Here is a 21373-nt window from a genome sequence, read left to right on the forward strand (position 1 = left end):
TTAGGTATCGCTTTTTAACCCCCGACGCAAAACGACGGGGTGTTATAAGTTTGACGTGTCTGTGTGTGTGTGTGTGTGTGTGTGTGTGTGTGTGTGTATGTGGCATCGTAGCTCCCAAACGGATGATCCGATTGTAATGCGGTTTTTTTTGTTTAAAAGGTATGTCAGTCGGGAGTGTTCTTAGCTATGTTTGGTGGAAATCGGTTCAGGTCTTCAAGGTCATCAGCTCGTTTGCTAGATGTGATAGGAATGTTACACGCTCAGTTTACTTGCAAGTATATGTAGGATCTGAAATTTGCAACACTAATGTCTTGTGGAACCACTGAGCTGGTCTTCTGTTAGGGCACGAAGGTAGGAGACGTAACCCTGAACTGCCTTTTAGTAAACCCATCGAGTTTGGGCTCGTTGAATTTGTCTTGACGAGTTCTCTTCATGTTTCTGATTGACGAGAACCTGATGCTGGAAATGGGATGTGGCGGATGAAACCCTGGAATACCGGAATGAAACGGATAAACCGATTTATATTTTTGCTGAAAATCTAGAATGTCCAAAGGTTAATCTTTATTGTTTCTCAATCTGTGCAATTCTCCCAGAGCCAGTTTGTCATGCGGATTGTTAAACAGCTTCCTTTGGCCGAGATCGCATATAGCGACCCCATCTTAAGATAAAATAAATTAAATGAAAGAAGGAAAAATTAAGGAGCTCCTTTAAAAAGCATGAAATAAAATTAAATTATAAATTTAAAAAAACCCCCGACCCAAAAAAGTATGCAATAATTATGACAAAAGGTTAAAAACGCTAAACCCTATAAAAAGCAAAAAATAACTTTTACCACTAAGGTAAACGTACCAATACTCGTCGGATTTCGGAAATCACTGACTTTGAAGCGCTACTGTGTGTTAGATATTCAATAGAAAATGAAAATTTTTGCATGACGTGATAGAGTATTTATTAATTATTCTAATTAACTAATGTTTTTTTAATCATTTTGATGGGTTTATATACTTATTAAGGCAAAAGTAAAAAAAGGGCGATTTGTACCAATAGTCGTCTGATTTGTACGGATACTCGTCAAATTATCCCAGTACTCGTCAACTTTTAATGCTAATGTAAACTCTCTGCTCTTGAACATAAGGTTCAAGTTATGTACATTTTTTTTGTGCTTGAATTTGTTAAGCATACTTGCGCTTTTGAAACATTAGGTAGGTAGATAGATAAAAAATCAAATTCCTATTACGAATAGGTCATAATCTGTTAGAAGAGCAGGTATTCAATAAAACAGATACATGGTTGCATTTTAATTTATATTCCTATCTATCAAACGTTTGGAATCACAAAACCAGTCTATAAAATATCTATACTAATATTATAAAGCTGAAGAGTTTGTTTGTTTGTTTGTTTGAACGCGCTAATCTCAGGAACTACTGATCCGATTTGAAAATTTCTTTCAGTGTTAGATAGCCCATTTTTTATCCCGGTACGGGAAGTAGTTCCCACGGGATGCGGATGAAACCGCTGGCAGAAGCTAGTATGTTATATTTTTTAATCATAATAACGATGCAGTCATGTGCATTATGTAGCACGAGTAAAATAATTACTTTTAAAATATTTAAATTGTAAAATAAAATAATTAGTAGTCACAAAAAATAAAAGCCACATTCATTTATATAGCTTTCCGCGAAATAATTACTAACATTCATAGATATGTAGGTAAGGTTGTCATTCATCAAAACTTCTGAACTGCTTAGCGCATGCTAAGTATCATTTGCAAAAATCTCTATAGACAGTTTAAACTGTCTGCTGTCTTAAAGGTATCAATCAAAAAATAAAAAATGATTAGGTACAACTAACCGTTCAAACTCAATAATAATAATATCTAATAAGCCCCACAGGGCATCTGAGGTGGATGACGGGGAGTAGCGACCCCGCGGGGCTATATATCCGAGTGCTCCGGGGAGAGTATACTGTCCCCCATCTCCGGCCTGCCGGAGTGACGGTCTCCCGCCTCTTGGCTTGCCTTCATTGGCCGACCAGAGTGGAGTCGCTAGAGCAGGGTTAGCAGCCCTGCTCGGAGGGTAGGTGCCTCGTGGTAAGTGGCGAGTGGGCCGGTGATGCTGGTCCCACAGGGAGCGCGTGATCTGCGTTTAAAGTCCGCCGAGGTATCCTCACCCTTCAGCCGCTCATGTACCTGTTGCCCTCTTGTTGCGATTTAGCAACTGATTCCCGGGGGCCCAGTAAGTGAGGTGGCGAGTCTCCACCTGCCATTTTAACATGTATTTTATACATTGTCATCGGCAGTTGCCATAGTTCCTCATCATCATCATCCTCCGACCCTTTTTTCCCCGGTCGGCTTCCAGCCTAACCGGATTCAGCCGAGTACCAGTACTTTACAAGAAGCGACTGCCTATCTGACCTCCTCAACCCAGTAACCCAGGCAACCCATTACCCCTTGGTTAGACTGGTGTGAGACTTACTGGCTTTTGACTACCCTTAACGACTGCCAAAGATGTTGAAGGATAGCCGGGACCTACAGTTTAACGTGCCATCCGAAACACAGTCATTGGTGTCATTGCAGGATATACTTAGAAAGTACATACAAACTTAGAAAAGTTGCTTTGGTACTTGCCTGACCTGGAATCGAACCCGCGCTCTCATACTTGAGAGGTTGATTCTTGGCCCACCAGGCCACCACGACTTTTTTTCCAGGTGCCATAGTTCCTTTAGTTTCCTATATCCTAATCCACTTACATCCCTCGCAACGCAATAGCCCAAGTAGTTTTCCTCCATAGTTAGCAATACTTTAGCACAGAACCGGAGATTGTCCTTGGGTTCATTTGTATAGTATATGTACAGGGATAATCGTCGGTTTTGTGTCACCATTTCATTAAAGTTGTCTTAAAAGGGCGTTTTAATTTTTTTTGCTGAATCTGATGTTGTGTGTGGGCCCTTGATTTACAGCTTTTATGACTTTTAAAAGGCCCTCTTGCTTGTAGTTTCTTTCAGTCATGATCTGCTATTAAAATTACGATCATGCAATCACTAAATACAGACAATTTTAAATAAAAAAATCTTCCTTAAGATTACTCTTTACCCATCAATATCGAATACGATAAGCAAAGAAGTGACAGCGATGGAAGCTATGTCATCTTAGTTTTAAAACTGATTTTAATATTTTTGCGTCAAAACTAGTTGAATGACATAATTTTTATACAGGCGCTATTAAGGCACGTTAGGAAGACGCGGTACAATACGCGTGACGAAATGCAGTTATTTCGAACAAAAAGCATAGTGTAAGAACAGTCAATTTTTTGTTTGCCACAAATTGTAATCCAAGCGTAGTAGAAATAAAGGCTAGTGCTAGACCTACTTGTACCCAAAGCGGTAGATCTTAATCAAATGGCGGAGGCCTACAGCGGCCAATATATACCTGAAAAAAAACACTCATAGAAAGAGCATACTTATAGAAAACAGGGGATTTAACCATTAAGAAACATATTAATTGAATCGAATAACATGACTGTGTACGTGCATCTAGAACCAGCAGAGTAAAATTTACCCCTAAGAAAAAGCTTAAAAGAAACGCAGTTTTATGAACAAATGTAGTCTAAACCTTAAATATGTTTGTTCTAGACAGTTATCAATTTTGTATGCATTTGCATTTTGTGCTATTTATTCGCATTTTGTACTGTAAAACACAAAATATCCTCATTATGACGAGTTTAGGTGCAACTTTTGAGCATGTCCCAGTAGTCGTCATAATAATTGTAAAATTGACGGGTTTTGGGTCAAATGGGAGTTTTGAAGTACCAATAGATGTCACATTAAAAAAATATATCTTCTATGTAAAAAGTATTCCAAATTGCATATTACATCGCTAGCAAATAAACTTAACTATGTAATTAAACAAAGAAACATACCACAGACCCCACTGGAGTTATGTAAATCAAAACACAAAACCACGTGCTGAGTTTCACTTTTGACAGCTGAACTTCACGAAAAAACGATTTTGTTAGGGCACACACGTTTGAAATAACATATCTTAGAAGCCTTGACTGTTAAAACCCCGTATTGTTATTTCAATTGTGCAATATATTATCAAGAATATGTTGATATATAAACCGGCCCATTTTAAGTTCAGTAGAAAATAATAATAAAAGTTTTAAGATTAATTGACGACTATTGGGGCATGACGACTTCACCCGCGTTTACCTTACGTAAACTAAATTTTGACGTGTCGGGGGACCGCTTTTTACCTTCATAAATACTTACATAAATCAAATGATACCTACCTAATTACAACAATCGTTTAAAAAAAAAACACGTATCTGAAGTAATGAATTAGAGCGGTCCCCCGACACGACAAAATTTAGTTTACGTAGTGTTAAAAGTTATTTTTTGCTTTTTATAGGGTTTAGCGTTTTTTTACGTATTTACTAATCTTAGAAGTTAATAGTATTTAGTAGAACTAATTTCCAAATCAGTACCTATTAGGTACCTATTTATTTTTACATAAGTTTTATTGCTGACTTGTATTCAAAATTGCCGTGAATAATAACTGTTGAATAAACGTAAAACAGAACTCACGAAAAAGATAATTAAGTAATGTAGGAAAATATTTTTAAGTAGAACATGTTGCAATAATTCTGGTAGAAAGTAACAAAGTTCAGAAAAAAGGAGGTATTTTCCAACAGCAAAACCTAACAACAGGTATCTGTGGAGATCAAAGGGGTATGTGGATATCAAATGCTATTACGCATCCCCTTCCCGTCGGGGGACGAGAAAGGGGTATGTGGGACTCCCCGGTAAAGACGTTCCCGGTATACCCACTAAAAAGGCCCAGCGGCACTCCGACCTCGCCTGAGTGGAGGGGGTCTGGGAATCTATGGCGTCCAGTCCCCCTCCGGCGATTGCACGCCTCACGGCAGGCCCCTCATGGGAGCCTAAGCCTATGTTCAGCAGTGGACGTCCTATGGCTGAGATGATGATGATGATCATGATGAAAACCTAACTATGGGTTATTAAAAACATTAATCTATTTCCGTCTGAGGGTTTTACGGTACTTGTGAATTATCTACTTACTCAAATCATTTGCATATAAACTTATTTAAATACGAGCATGTTCAAAAGCTTTGCTTCGGTTTTATATTTGTTTTAGTGAATAAATAGAGATAAAACTTGCCTATCGATACCTAATATTGTAAGGTTTCTTTGAATACATTTTAAAATCGGTGCAATTCGGCCGAAACGTGTCGTCGGGTAAAGAAAAAGGTATCGTACGCGTACACCTATAAATTCTCATAGTTTATGAATTTATATAAATATTGCTTTTACCTCAATCAAAATAAAAAACTCATTAAAATATTGAAAGAATCAGCATATTAAAATTCTAGGAATAGTTCAGCGCCGGAATATGGCGCGCCATGGACCCATTGTGTCCGACAGACGACTTCGTGTGAGGTGGCGATGCCCGGTAGGATTGCCAGACCACAAATAAAGAAAAAACAGGTTTAGGTTTGATGATGAAATATTTAATAGCAATAAGAGCATCTTAGTTAAGTAGTTATTAAGTTTTTAATATTTATAAAATTATCTATAATTATGTATCAGGATATTTAATAGCAACCCTAAGCAGCGCCCGCGCATGCCTCACGCGATATCACTAAACATACAATAAGCACAGGGCTGTCAGAAAAATATTAATGACATAATACAGACTTTATTGTGTGCATATCAGCACCAATGATAATTTGTTTTAAACACGCCATAATCATAATGATAGGTTCTTTGTTTTTATGAAACAGACTATATAAGATACCTATAGTCTACGGTCTTCTCTAGCAATAGAAATATATACAAAAAGCATGTTCCCTTTGTCTGATTGCTCTCAGAAATAGGCCGCTAGATACCTATTGAACTTTCACTTTTGGCAGAAATATACATATGTATCTGTTACGGGTAAAGCTAGAAGGTGGAGTAAACCTAGGTTTACCCGGGTTGACTTAGTATTACCCAGGCTTCTTGGGTAAAGTCCGAATAATAAGTAAAATAAGTTTTACATTCGGGGTTTACACATGTTCACCTAGGTCTACCCAACGCTGACTGGGTAATGTTAGGTGTTGCGTAATTTTCGAGCCCGTGGCGTAACTCTAAAAAGGTTTAATTGCAAAACAGAATGTGCCACAAAGAAATGTTCATGCAAAGCTGCAGGAAAATTGTGCAATTTTAAATGTCACAGCAGTTTATCTTGCTCAAATAAATAATTTCAATTTGAACAACAACAACCGTTATTAGTTTTTTTCTATTAAAGCTATTAAGTTTATGCTCTTCAAGCGATTACGATAGCCTGTGTATGTTATAATTTAATTATAAATGTTTAAAATGACCTTGGATTTTCATTTCACTAATTAATTAGACAAATTTTTAACATTACCCAGTCAGAGTTGGGTAGACCTAGGTGAGCATGGGTAAACCCCGAATTAAAATGTATTTTACTTATTATTCGGACTTTACCCAAGAAGCTTGGGTAATACTAAGTCAACCCGGGTAAACCTAGGTTTACTCCAACTTCTAGCATTACCCGTAACATATCTACTCAATAATGTATTCAGTAAAGGTATCTATTGATCGAAATAAAGCATTCATTCAAATCATTGCATCAGTACTAGTTACTTGTGAAGTGTAACGTATTCATGCTTTTGACTGGGTTATTTCATTGTGTAGTTCATATGGCGAAATAGTCATAATGAATGATCAAATGATCAAAAATGTACTACTATCAACGTTACCTTTAAAATTATTTCGCAAACGTGATTATCGTGATTTCTGTAGAACCCATTTTGTTATTCCATTTTCAAATCAACGTTAAAGTCCAAAGTATATGTCAAGTTGGATATGTGTTGCAAGAGTTAAAATTGAAGCATGAATACTTTTTTGTGTTGCTTAGGAATTTATTATGAACGTGATCTTAAGAACATCTTCCAAAGTTTCAAGGTGATTAAGTGACTTTCCTGATTAGGTTCGTTTCCATTCTGTACATATTACTCAATTTAGATTTTCTGAGTATTCTTGCTGGTCATAATTTCACTAATCATTCTTATTAATCATAGTTTACTGGTTATGAAGAAAATAATACTGTACAGCGAACTGGCAAGACATAAAAACCTAGTAATCTGCATAATAAGCATAAAAACTTTTTATTTTCTTCAGGCGACACGCTTAGCAATATCTGCCACCGTAGCTACATGCCATTTGTAACGCTATTGTAACGCCCTTAGAAGTCAAATTGGCGTGATGCCTTTTGTGTGTAAGTCTAAGAAGTAAAGCAGTACAGCATCTATGAGCCATGCACATGACTGACGATAAAAATGTCTTCTCTATTAAAACCGTGAGAAAGACCGTAACTTACTCTATTGAGTTTTTAGGCTTTTTTGAGAACAATGAAACTGCTTAAATAAGTGGCTGTTTATGACTTAAAAGTAAAAACTATAAAGTCTATGTGTACCAAGCCAAATACTAAGAAAATAAAAGTGTTGTTTAGTATTATTTAAAAGTGGCAAAACTCTTGTACCTAGGTAGATTTAGGCGATTATCACACTGCCCCGCATGATGCAGCGTAGTGCGTGGATGCGTTTTTTTCCGTTGTATGGAAATATCTCCGTTTGTATGGAAAACACGCACAGTCCAACACACTGAAAATGCATCCACGCGCGTTCATGCGGATCACGCACATACACGCGGAGAAACACGCACCCCCGCGCGTAGGTGCGGGGCGAGACGCATGGTATGGCACACCGAATCCCGCAGTGACGCGCGTGATTTTGAATGGGCATGACGTGTATATTTGAAAATGGAACTCGATGAGAGCCGCCGTGCGTGAATCTACTAAACGCACCTACGCGCGTGAGTGCGTGAAAAACCCGCACGATGATGCAGATCTGCACTCCCGCAGGAACGCGCGTAGGTGCGTCGACACGCAAGATGCAGCGTGATGCGGGGCAGTGTGAAGATCACCTTAGTGCCTTCTCTGTATAAGAAGCCTCAGACTATTAATAGTACAATAATTAAAGTATCATAATTGCATTTGTACCTGTCTACTTATTATAAGCTACTGAATACTATTAACCAGTTCACTGCTCTCATGACTCAATACAACGTGAAGTGATAAAAACCTGCTCTGCAATGCTGCATAATTTATCTAACAACCTTTTAGATAAAAAAGATACACAAAAGGCAGGTATCATTTCATAAAAGCGGTTGAGTGACTCCGGTAATAAATGGTTCACTGAAGAGTTTAATGCACACCAATTAAAAACTGTTATTTTAATTTGTAGCTTGAATTGCTTCGCCTGTCTGACGGACTAACTGACAGTTTTGGCTCAACTGTAATGTATTGATTTGTTTGATATTCATTTCACTCTGCCTATAAAAGAAGAACGTACTATGACTACGGATTTTAGTAGTAAATAGTAACTATTTCGAAATCTAGTGCAAAACATTATGGACTGGATAAAATGATTAAGGACAAAACCGTAAAGCAATTGCCTTGAACAAATCATTCGATATGAGTTACAACGTTCAGCAAGTACACGATTATTATTAAAGTTCTTAATGCACATCAATCATTTTACGTCTTAATACCGAACTGGTCAATGCTCCGGAAAACAAAAGGTGCAATGATATCTAATGGAGCGCTTATTGTTGAGCGCTTTAATTCGGGTATTGTTTATGCTGTTATGGCTCCACACAACACGGCTCAAGCCGTTGCCAAAGAAATCGTGAGTAAGTGTCAACACTGTGACGAAACACCTAATTGTGGGGACACAGACGCGCTACATTCCCCACTGAATCATAACGCAATCTAAGAATTAAGATGAAGTGAATTAAAACTCACCGTTCTACCAGAGGAAGCAGGTTGTCGAGGAACTCGAAACCACCGTGCGTAGTGTAGGTGATGCTCTCGTGACACGCTATCGCGCCGTGGTTAGCGCGTACGTAATTTTTCAGCACCCAGAATTCTCCGCGTTGCAGGGTCTCAGGAAGAAAGTCTTTGTCGTTGCACCCGAGCAGTTGTCGGAGTAACGTCAAGGTTGTTTCAGACAGCACACTTTCGTCGTAGACGTCAAGAGTTTCATTGACTATGTTCACTTCAGATGGTGCAGCACTGATTTTCTTATCTACGTCTGACGCAGTGCTCGAGACAGTCTTCTTAACTGTGGACATTGTTGAGGGCACTACCTTCTGGGACGTGGATTCCGCAACTCGCGGACCGAATTCCGCAAACCTTACCATGGTTTCATTTCGCACATCTTCTTTGAGATACCTAAGCTCGGCAGTCCTTTCCAAACCCTCACTGGTGATCGGCACCCAGTCGACCCCCGGGGCGCTGTTGCCGGAGTAGTGCATCGCCGCGTACAACAATACGGCGATGTTAAACACAATGCTCACTCTAAATATTAAGTTACGGCGGTTACCCAACATGATTAAAAAATTAGGCACTTGCATTTTTATAATTATTGTAAACTAAAAGATTTAAACTAGAACGTCCTTCGTCGTCCTCTAGGACGTAGGTTCCTATAAGCTTCTGTTCGTGTCAGCATCACAATTTATTGTGTCATCAGCACGCGAGTGGAGCCGGGCGCCGCGCTGGCGCCGCCTCTGCCCCTGTAACAAATCAAAATTACAATTTTATATTTTATTTATAATCATACATCTTCGTTTAAGGAAGACCGGTGCAGGAAATGAACGAGACAGATTGCACCCGCCGCAATACCTTATAATTTTCTTTCATAAAACAGTCGTCAAATCTAAGTCGTCATCGTCATATTCTATTATCCTTATGCTTTTATTATAGTCTAGTTACTCATTACTTGTCTACTGCATTCTGTGGAAACAGAACCCAATCATACAGTCTTCTTTCCACATTATTTCTCGGTGTCTGTCTAGGTAATATTTATATTTTGTAATAACCTATCGCTGCACCTTTAAATTCAGTAGCTATGTTTCTGTAACATCTTATGGCAAACACAACAACACTCGCAATCAAAAGTTACTTGTACCTAATGTTTTTTAACAACATTCTGGGCGTATTTTATGGTTCCTCAGTTTCATTTCAAAGCTGAATACTAACGAGCACGCCTTAATTACTTTTTTAAATAAAAACATTAAAGAGTGCTGCTGTTCGTTTATTTTCTTTTATCACATGACAGAATTTGTTTTATCTTGGCATGTTTAAACAGCAATACATTAAATGTTCAAAATAAGACCTGCAGTTTATTTCTGCATAATACTTGGCGAGCACTTTTCTCCAAGCGTTTAATCTTTGGTAATTGAGCGACGTCAATGGCGCCTTACGACCATTTTAATCTTTAATTAGCAAGCTGAGGTCTGATTAGTCTTTATCTGCTCACGATCCTCGTTATTCAGATCTTTATCGAAAGGCTTGAGGTAGATTAATCCGTGCATTTTATCTATGTTCCCGATAGACATGCGAGCCTAGTAACCAGACGGAGCTATGTAGTAAAGAAGATTTATCTAAAATACGTATCCAGTTTAGTTATGAGGCGCCTTCGAGACGGCCTTAAGATGTTAGCCGTCTTTTGAGCTCCTTATTAGCCCAGACTAATTAGTATTTTATAGTAGAACAAGATTTAATCTTTAACGTTCGTGACATTTGACGAGATTAAATTGTAACGTGATTTCTTAATTGCTTGCAAAAAATGTTATCCGTAGCAGCAAAATTATGCTCATAAGGTTGCTCAGTTGGAAGAGATAGATTGGACTACAAGTAAAGATAGAACGAAAAAAGAATGATAATAATAAAGTTTAAAAGAATGTACTAGATAGAGGGCAACTCTTAAAATAAAATGTTCTAGAATAAACTCCATCACCGCTGTTATTAAAATACATTATAAAACAATAAGTTTCAGTCGTTCTGTTAGCCTTTCCCACGTTCATTAAAAACATTCGCTCACATAGGTACATTTCGAATCGTCTCATGACAATTATGATCTGTAATAATGTCATTGTTAAATGGTTTTATTTCCTTGAAATTGTCCGGAGTAAAATTACTCGATTACGGTATATTTTGCTGAAACAATCGATGCTTGAATCGAGCAATGACGTTGACACGAATAAAGAATCGCTCTGTCTATGTAGTCTGGCCTTGATTGTTCTCTGAATTATAGAAGCTAGCCTCAATGAGGAGTGGTCTGAATACGCAGCTAGGTAAACGGCCTGTTTTATTAATTTGGTGCTTTTTATCGACTTTCAGGCACGCGACCGTCTATGAATAATAGAAATGTGTGATAAGGACGTTTTATTGTAATGTATGAGTATGTATTGGACAAATGAACGAGCTTCTTTGACTTTCTGATACTTCGTTGTATCTAATTGGTTAGGCAGTGCAACATTGTTCAAGTAAGCTGAGGATGTTTGGTTATTTTATAACTTATAGAATTTATAGCACTCAAGAGACTAAACAGATCTTCGTACTTTTTTTAAATAGAATTCCCTGACATCATTAGGAAATATTTGGCAAAAGTCCTCCAATAACTTGTTAAGTCCCCTTGACAAAAATTGTAAGGGGGAAATGGGGAGACATCATTAACTGTTAGACACGTAGCATGAAAATAAATTGTCACCTAAGCTGTCAGATTTGACGTGATCATAATAAAGCTTCACGCTTTTGACACTATTTTTGGAGTTACCTAAAATGTTTACAAGCGGTTATGTGGCGGTGCTTGTTTCATTGTGTTAAAACTTATATGCATCCCTTTAAATAAAACTAATTACCTACTCAGTAAGCATAACTATGATATCAACAGTTCACAGGTATCGTTTCTTAGATATTTTTTAGGCAAAGATTGATAGTCGTGCTCCCAAATTGAATCAATTATTTTGATGGTTAACCAGAATTCGACCTTGACTACAGACGTAATGGCATTCGACCGTAAAACTACCGAGAACGATGTAATAGTTATTAGATGACCAGTCCACTTTAGTCGCTATTACTCTTCGAAAGGTTCTCATTGTGGTTTTATTTCTTATGCCCGTAATAACACACTTTATTCCGTCCGTTTGTGGGAAAAACACAATTTAATTAGTAGATATGCTATTTCAGAGAAAATGTTATTTGCTCTTCGTTGGTTTGTGATTGTTAAAGTAGCCATTACATTTCCAGCCATTTCCGAAGGGTTCGTCTTTATTGATATTGTGAACATAAAACTTAGTATTGATTTAGAAAGAGATTTTCACTAGAAAATTATAAGTTTAACAAATCGGTGGGATTTGAATTAAATAAGCAGTTTATCATTTCCTTATTTAAATCAATTAAATTCACAGCTAGTATTGTATCTAAAATTGTACTATCTTGCAAATTTATAATAGTCCTAATAGCATGAACGCTTGAATTCCGTGTCCACTCCATTTTGTTACTTTGTCACAGCGGTCACACAATAGATCGTAAGTCGTTGTGCCTACAAGGAATGTACCCACAGTGATTTTAACTATTCAGTTTTCCCTCAACTGTGCAAATATGTAAGCTTTTGCGGTTTCACGTGAAGCCATCCATCACGTTTGAAACTTGCGTGTGTCAGTTGTTACAATGTAGTTCAAATATACCGGAAAATGTGCATTGTACGTGGTAAATCATAGAAGAGAATTTGAAGCTGTGTTAACCAATGGATGGTCAACTTGGAAAACAAGACGACTTATTTGAATCCACGAAAGTTGTCGCCCAGTATTCAAATCATATCTTAATGAAATAGTCCAGCTGTATGATAAACTGAAGAAAACAGCTCCGATGTAGTTTTTACATGTACTAACGGTAAAGCATCGACATTGGCACTATATCTACGGCTGATAAACCAGTCATTGCAGTTTTAATATCAAAAGTGGTGGTAATTTCCAGTTTATCAAGGAGATACTTCATACAATTATGAAGACGTTTAGATTACGCCGTAAAGGCAATCGAGAATAACTTAAAGCCCCTAGATATTTACCTATTAGTTACAAGTAAACGGCCATCTGCTTTGCTTGCGTTCTAGTATAATTATGAGATTATTATAATAACTGCATAGTTTAACTTGTTTGTATGAAGTATTAGCTGTTCCTCATGGTTACATCCACGTCCCGTGGTAACTTCTTCCCGCACCTAGATAAAAAGTTGCCTATGCTTATTTTGGCGTGAAAGCTCAACAGACAGAATAAATTCCACATTTCATAGGTAAGTACCTACTATAAATATAATAATTAAACATTACAGCATTTAGGCACCTATTTTTTGCGTTCTGATTATGTAAGTGCATTTGAATTACTGTAATCGTAACACAGATGATGAGCAGATGTAAAATAAAATAAATATTTCATATGTCACTTCAACAATATCATTAGAATAAAAAACTAAAGGATGTCACAAAATGGAAGCTTCTTTTAAGGTCACAAACGCATAACGCATCCGAACATAGAGTAATATATGCTCATCTCATTATGTATAACGTAAGCAATAGTTTATTCATAGCGGACAGTTGTGCGGGCGCAGGGCGTATCATACAAAGCACAGAGCGACCTTCACAGGGGAAAGTGTTTTACTTAAACGGATTATAATGCCTACTTAAAGCTACTATACGTGGAAAGCATGACAAATGTAGTTTAAACAGAAATACGTGGACACGGCTTCGGTCCGAGATTATGTTACAGTATGTCACAAAACGGACAAAATGTGTGTTTGTAGGAGGTTCAATTGTATTTTTTATGATGCAATTTTTTTTTTGTGAAAGCTTATGATAAAATGTTTGAGAAAGAGCATTAATATCTCAAATGAAACTTGCTACATTTAGCGCAGAAGAAAAACGGTAAGCTTGTGACGTACGCAGTTGAATTATCTCAAGTTTTTTATGTGATCTTTGAAAATGCATGGAAAAGCGACTAGAAATGATCAAAAGGCATGTGGGAAGTTTGTAATCCTGCATGGCCTGGCCTTAGGCGATGTTAAGTTGTGGGACCTCAAACTAAGGTATCATTAAGTTAGCTATAAAAAAATAACCAGCTTTTTTTCTTAATAAATGTGTCGTGTTTAATAACTTGTCCAAAACTAAAAGTAATCGTTATTCAAAGTCAATGACAGGAACACTTAAATTACATTATTTTTAGTTAAATTTACAAAGGTTTACATCACAATAATTTGGTACATTAATTTGGTAGCTGTGTTCTAAAATAATTCGGAGTTACCTATTTGTAGCATTTGCGTTCTCAAAATGACGAGTATACTTGAAGTTTGTGCTTCCAGCACGCAATGCCTGTAAGAGCGCCCTCACACAACAAAGATTTAGTCGGCCGATTGTTGATTTTTGCTCATATTTTAGTAAAAAGATGAATGGAAGAACACACGTAACAGCGATTAGGTATTTGTTCGGTATCGGACCGACTAAAAATTTTGATATAATTCACATTAAAAAAATCCTACAAGGGGCCCGACTACATAGTATGAAGTGTGCGCGCAGTCTAATTGCCAAAACTTTTACTTAAAAAACAATTTTCATATGGATCGTGAATAATGTTCATGGTCGCTTGATATGAATTTGCTAATTGGTTAGTTGTTAATTGCGTATTAATGTTTGATAATATCATTAGTGAAATGTGTTTCGGTTACGTCATTGAACGAACCTTCTGTTGTGAGTATTTAGAGGTAAGTTCTACTTACTTTTAATAATAAATACCTTAAATTATACCTGATAGATAAATGATAAGTTAGTTATTGTTTTAAATATATTGAAAATAATTGAAACAAAAACTAAGCATGAGTGATAAGTTTTTTCGTTTTCTAATAGAAAATAATAACTTCATTTCTTAAAAGGAACATCAATTAAGTTGAATTACAGGATACCCAGTTTGTCTGTATTTTTTAATTAACCATCCCGTTGCTGCAATAAAATACGACTTTACGCTCGTTTTCCCTCGTAATAATGCCTTCTAATATAATCTCGTAAGATATATGTATATTAGTATTAAAACTTCAGGCCTTAATTAATGAATTTAGTTAAGTAAATAATTATTTAAATGGTCCGATAAAGCATGCAGGAGCTTATTGCGGCCAATAAATATAAACCACATCCTCCGCAAACTTTATTACAGGGATATGCGTTGTAAAATGTTAATTAGAGTTTATTACCCCTTTTGTAATAGTGGAAGTCTTTTTGCGTGTGATTCCAAGCACGTCTAACATTTTCTAGTTCTTCTGCTAGAATTCGTTGAATATTTTCTGTCTTTCATAAGCATTTTGTATTAAACTAGCCGTTTTCCCTCGGTTTCACCAGCGTCCCGGGCATATACTACCCGTACCGGGATGAAATGACGCCTATGTTACTTGGAAAGAGTATAGGGTCCCAAAAGTGAAGAATTTTTAAAATCAGTGCAGTATTTTTTGAGATTATCCATTACTAACAAACAAAGTAAACAAAACCTCTTTATAATAAATGTAGATGATGGTTTTTGCTGCACTAGTGTTGATTATAATTTTCCTTTTGCGAATCGCTTAGTATCGTCGTCGTGGTTAATGTATGCACACGTTGATTTCTACTTAACACTCTGTTTGTACTCGTTCCTTTAATAAACTAGCCGATGTCGTTAGCCTAAGAAAAACAAAAAGAAATCTTGCCTAGGTAAGAATTTATCATCTTCTCAAAGAAACGTCTGAAAACCATCGAGCATGTAGCACTTCAAAAATATTCAATGATGTCTGGTTATGTAACTTATGTAACCAAAAGCATTTATTGAATGTACTTAGTTATGTTTGGTAAAGCAATTTACTCAATTTATTTCGTCCACGTAACACAACGTTTTCGTGTGAAAGTGTTAATTTTCACAAGATATATGAACATGTCAACATTCAGTGTAGTAGACTCGATCGGCCATCAAGAGAAAATCGTGCTAATGATCATAATTTCACATCTCTTTCGTTCTTTTCCATTCACTTTCTTTTAACTCGTTTTTAGGGAAATAGATCAAGGATAAGAGTAATTTATTTAGTTTCTTAAATCCAGTTACGGTATATGCAAGTAGGTAATTTAATTAACTTTATACTAATGTTTTTTAATTCCGTAATGTTTTTACTATTTGCTTACAAATCGTCAACAACAGGCGTGGCTGTGAGTTCAGTTGACGGACGTATTTATAGCTTTTTTTGTCTAAAAATAACACAAGTGACACTATACTGGGACTGGCTCATAGAAATCGATTGTCATTTATAAAACAAACCTGTATATTATAGTGAACATCTCCGATGATGGTAAAATAGTAATGGCGACCGGTTCGAAGAGCTACGTACCTACATCAATATCGAATGAGTTATCATCGGCACTTTTTTCAATTAATTTATGGGTGGATGACAGTATTAATTGAGCATCCATGCATGTAAATATGTCTTGTTCATTTGCTGATAGGTTTACACTTATAAAACAGCCGTGGTTGATGATCAAATAAATTTTCGTAAGTAAGTAGTTATCGGCTCTCAACGCATCACGATTTATTACCAGATCATATGACAAATAAATCATACCTATTAATTGTTCAATATGATCTATTTTCTTGTATGTGTATGATTTGTAAAGTTCTATTTTCGTCTTTCTTTTGACTCAATGTCAGATTTCCTAGTTGGTCGTTCCGCTATCATTGATCAAGATCATAGCCTTAATGATTTTGATATAGGACGTCACCTGTAATGGCACCCTATCCGGCCACTTAACATCAATGACTGGCAGCAGCAGCGATGCTTATAGTTCTCGGCACATCGACTCTAGCGCTTCATTAACAGGAAGCCGCGGCCATGGTGCGCATACGCAATAGCTTATACGCCGAACTGGAAGCGACGAGTCACGATATGCAAATAACATTGCTAGATTTCATACGCTGTGTGAAACACAGACGAATGTCATTAATAGTCTACTAGGCTAATGAAATGGGTTCAAGGAAATTACAGGTATCTTGGAAACCGAGAAGAGAATATAATAATATTATAAGTAATAAGAATATGTTGAAACAAATGAAGAACAACAGACGAAAATTATTATAAATAGATTTTGTTTTTGCGCACCAATTGCAGAATAAAATTGACTTGATCTTTCAGATTGTAGTGGGTTGTGCACACTCACATATATTAGGTACAAATTGCTATCTAATACTTAGGTGGTTTTTCTTTCATCATTGTTCAGTCGAATTTGAGGCACTTAAACTCCAGTTCTAAGATAGCGGAAGCATAATAGGAAGTTTTTCTGTTTCGTTTTCGCAGTTACAATAATTAACCTTTCAACCTTTGATGCGGTTCTATGAACTTAAAACAAAAAAACTTCGGTACATTTGCATTTAATGGCACTGCTTCTATACACGCTGAAATTGCAAATTGAAGGCCTTTGTTTCAAAGTTAACTGTTAGGTATAAAGTCAAAATTATAATTGGTTGAATGGGAATTCGAACTTTGAGTTATTAGCAGTTAGGTAGTAGTAAAAAGGTGATGACAGATAAATAAAGATAAAAAAATGAACGGCCATGTTTAATCATGTTGTGGAATCTGAAACTTGAGCCACAAGGACAATCTATTGTGAGTAGGATGTGTTCAGTTGACGGGTACTGCTCTACTTTTGATGTAAATATGCTAAGAGAACCTATTGGCTCTTGAGTAACTATTTTTAAATTAAAATCACTTTTCTGACGAACCCATAGTCTGTACCCAGTAGGTATGTACCCAAAATCTTTACCTCATGATGTTGTTTCAATTAAACAAAAAATTCTCATAACTAAAAGTTCGTTTGTGTCAATATTTAAGATGTATTTTAAAATCATTAAAGTGCTGTGAATTTCCTTGATGACTTTATTAAGAAAGTACAATATTTTATTTATGTTCCGACATCTTCTCAAACTTCTTGATCTCAGGCGTGTTTGTTAATTGTATTGGTCTCTGTTATGACCCATAACGACTTTTTACAACATTTTTGAAATAGACTCTGAAAAGTGTTTCGAACCAAAAAATCTAGTTTCATAAAAAGCAATATCATTATTTCCGAAGACAAAGCTTATGAAAACAATTTGGTCAAAGACAGTAGACAAACGAAGCCTAGTAACTGTACCGACAATACTGGTTTTATGTATGTTGATCCTACAGATGCATAGATCACGTCAGATGGCAAAGTTCAAAGACCTAGAACTGTCATTTTGTGAGACAAACGGTTAATCTTGTGAATCGAATGGTGCACTCGATCACGTATTTGCGCGGTCAGATGTAAGGAAACACTCCATCAGGTAGTCTCCCTGGCTGCTCCATTAGGCTACTGGCGGTAGTCTACCGTAATGTGCTATTCCAAATGTAATTTCGTTTCGATTTGGAAATTCGTGTTTTCCTTATTACGTTGCTGTTTTTTGTGGTAGAACTTTTAGACACTTAACGGTTTTAACTAGTACCGGTGCCAATTTCCTGAAATAAAAACAGAAAGAATACTAAAGAATTTGAACCAGCAGATACCCGTGTTGAAAACATAATACTCAAACATTAAATAGAGCCATACATTCGCGTCAAGATCAAGTGGTAAGTACGAAACCTCAATGGGTCTTTGTGCGGGTGTGAAGTGAGAGTTCATAAACAAAGCTATCAGCTACGGTTCGTCTCACCAGAAGCCAAGGTTCTAACCGCGAGCATCGTGAACCAGCCTTGTCATTTAATTTGCGAAACACACAATTTATAAAACTAATTCGAAACAAATTGTTGTCTTTCACCGCAACCGCGGCAACTCGTAGCTTAGAAGGTACATCAGTAGTCTAGGGTTGTCATATTACTAATAAAGTCCCTTTTCAAAAATAACGAATCACAAAAATCTGAGAAAATAGAACACTGTAGAAGAAAACTAACAAACGCCGATTGGAGCCGAAAACTTCTATAAAAAAAAAAATACAAAATCTGACTGCCCCTTTATTATTTAAACGTACCGGAAGGATTACTCAACCATTCCTACAAACATAAAAGGTACTTACATCTAAACAGAATCTTGGCAGACAAAACATACGACATAACTGCGTGCAACGGCAAACCGTTTGATATGTCTGGGACATCTGTCAACCCTATGCGCGCTGCATAAAAGATACTAAGATACTTGTCTCGGTTACCCTTTGTTCGAAGCCAGGCTTGTAGGTTACAGCTTACTTCCAATCCTTACCAACTTAAATTACGTTTTATGCTGGATATAAAAGTATCCGAAACTAGCTCAAGGATATTGTTTTGCATAGGTCCGTTATTATAAGTGGAATTATAATGTAGTCAAGATTACGATCTACATTAAAAAATAACGAATGTTTTCCCTTCATGTTTTGTTTTAGCTGTAAAATAGTAGTGTTGTTGTGTAAAGGGACTGTTTCGAAATAATGGATTTGAATTTGAAGTGGACCCGAGCTGAATAATATTAATATAGTTTTTGTAAGGGTTTAAGTGCGTACCTACTTGAAAATAACTACATAAGCTCTATCAATGCCATTTTAAAATTCTTCTAATAATGACTACACTATGGTTCAATAAAATTAACGATTCACATTTTACAATGACGAAATTTTCAAGGGATTCACAATAACCTCTAACATCATATTCAGAACGTTGTACATATATGTAACCAGTCTGATAAATGGTTCAAACATATAAAGCATATCAAGGAAGTGCCATGGCAAACAGTTTAATTGGTAATCTTTTATTGAGGAAAACAAAAAACTCTGGGTTAGTCCTACTTACGTAAAGAAACATAAGCCAATGACAACTGTGTCATAAAAGTTTAGCCTTGTAGCTGAAAAAAGAGTGTACATTTTTTCGTTTATAACAAAACCAACTTCAACTTAAAAAATTTAAAGTCTCAAAAATTTTAAGATCTTCGAGAGGTCTGATTGGCGCCCAACACAAAACTTCAGCATAATATATAAGAATTTTGCTCACAAAGCGGTAATTACACAAATTCAACCACTAAATGGCGTGCACTTGGAGAGGCCTATGTCCAGCAGTGGACTGCGATAGGCTGATGATGATGATGATGATGAACCACTAAATTACCCTTCAATTTCATATCCTGGTATTCCTAACGAAGCAAATTAGTCTGCAGCTAATAACCAAGTGCGACTTGGTAACTAGGTGTCTGGTGTCTGCATAATTTAATACGTTTACACGACAATACAGCCATAACGGCGCACGCGTCAGAAAGGTCGCAAGTTGTAATTTGCGCACGCGCACCCAATTGCCGCTTATCCAGCGGGCGGTTTTATTATGCTCGTAATGTGTTTATCTCAGTTAAATAAACATTTTAATTATGAAGGGACCCGAGGTTTGTAGTTGTTTTCGTGCCTGAGATTTTAAATCAAATGTTGCGTAGGTATACCTTTGTTTAGTAAATAGCATCATGATATTTTTTTACCAGCTTTTAATGATCTATTCCTTTTATATTAGTATAAAAACTCGGAATAACCTTCGAGGAATTTCTTCCTCATCAATTCTGTAAATAGCGGGAAACTTGAATGACGTTAATTACTTTCAATTATACAAAATTACTAAACAAAAAGCTCTATTAGTAAAATCACTACAATTACTCGACTATAAATGATTAATTATGCCATCATTACAATCTTAGTCATCAATTCAATGAATTGCAAATTATATTTTACGGAAATCCCAAAGCGCAGGCCGTATTTTTCCAAGTTTATATCCATATTGAAATACCGACTGACGAATTAAAAATTCAGGAACAGAATCGGTTAAAGAAAAATACGTGTTATTTGGAACCCGTTATGCAAAAGAACGCCAAAAACTGTACTCGTACCGATATTCATGAATCATTCCGGTTTGCACTCCAAATGTTTTTGCATTGAGCAAATTTTGGTTGACATTCCCCTTTGATTGTAGTGGTGCAGGCACCGAACTTCCTCTTTTGTATGGGAAAACAAATGTGAAATGAATGAATAAATTGTTCAAATTACCCTTAGGTCACCCACACTCATCATCGTTCAGTTTTATGATCTTTCTGGGAAAAGGTATCCTCTAGAGAGGGAGCTTTGATCTTTATGCCTGGCAGACAGGTTAGACGCCATAAATATAAAGTTTTAATCCTGTTTCCTCATCAAGCTTTTATATAAAAAAGGTCAACATGTCCCGTAAATTAGGATTGGCACCAGTAATATTCATGCTTCAAAAAGCATTGTTAGCCTTCTACACCTAAAGCAAATACATATATGATCATTAACATCATACAAATTAAACCTGTTTTAGCACCACGCTTTATCCAAGCAGTGTTGCGACAGAGTAGCTATAAGTACGTTTATTAGCTGAAGTTCCAAGAAATAGTTCAAGTATTCTGGTCTTTAT

General features: G+C 36.4%; 1 protein-coding gene across 2 annotated transcripts in view; it reads right to left on the reverse strand.

Moving 5' to 3' along the window:
* LOC110382186 (beta-1,4-glucuronyltransferase 1) overlaps nt 1–21373 on the reverse strand; it is a 57457-nt gene that overhangs the window by 23966 nt on the left and 12118 nt on the right. The window contains exon 2 of one of the 2 annotated variants that reach the window (XM_064034582.1): nt 8891–9580. In XM_064034582.1, coding sequence (XP_063890652.1) covers nt 8891–9501 — 611 coding nt within the window. In that variant the 5' untranslated portion in view covers nt 9502–9580. Of the gene's footprint in view, nt 1–8890; nt 9661–21373 lie in introns of both variants that reach the window. The other variant, XM_021342694.3, reaches the window with a different exon arrangement.

The sequence above is a fragment of the Helicoverpa armigera genome, chromosome 5, assembly GCF_030705265.1.
Source record: "Helicoverpa armigera isolate CAAS_96S chromosome 5, ASM3070526v1, whole genome shotgun sequence".
In the NCBI taxonomy this organism is placed as follows: Eukaryota; Metazoa; Arthropoda; class Insecta; order Lepidoptera; family Noctuidae; genus Helicoverpa; species Helicoverpa armigera.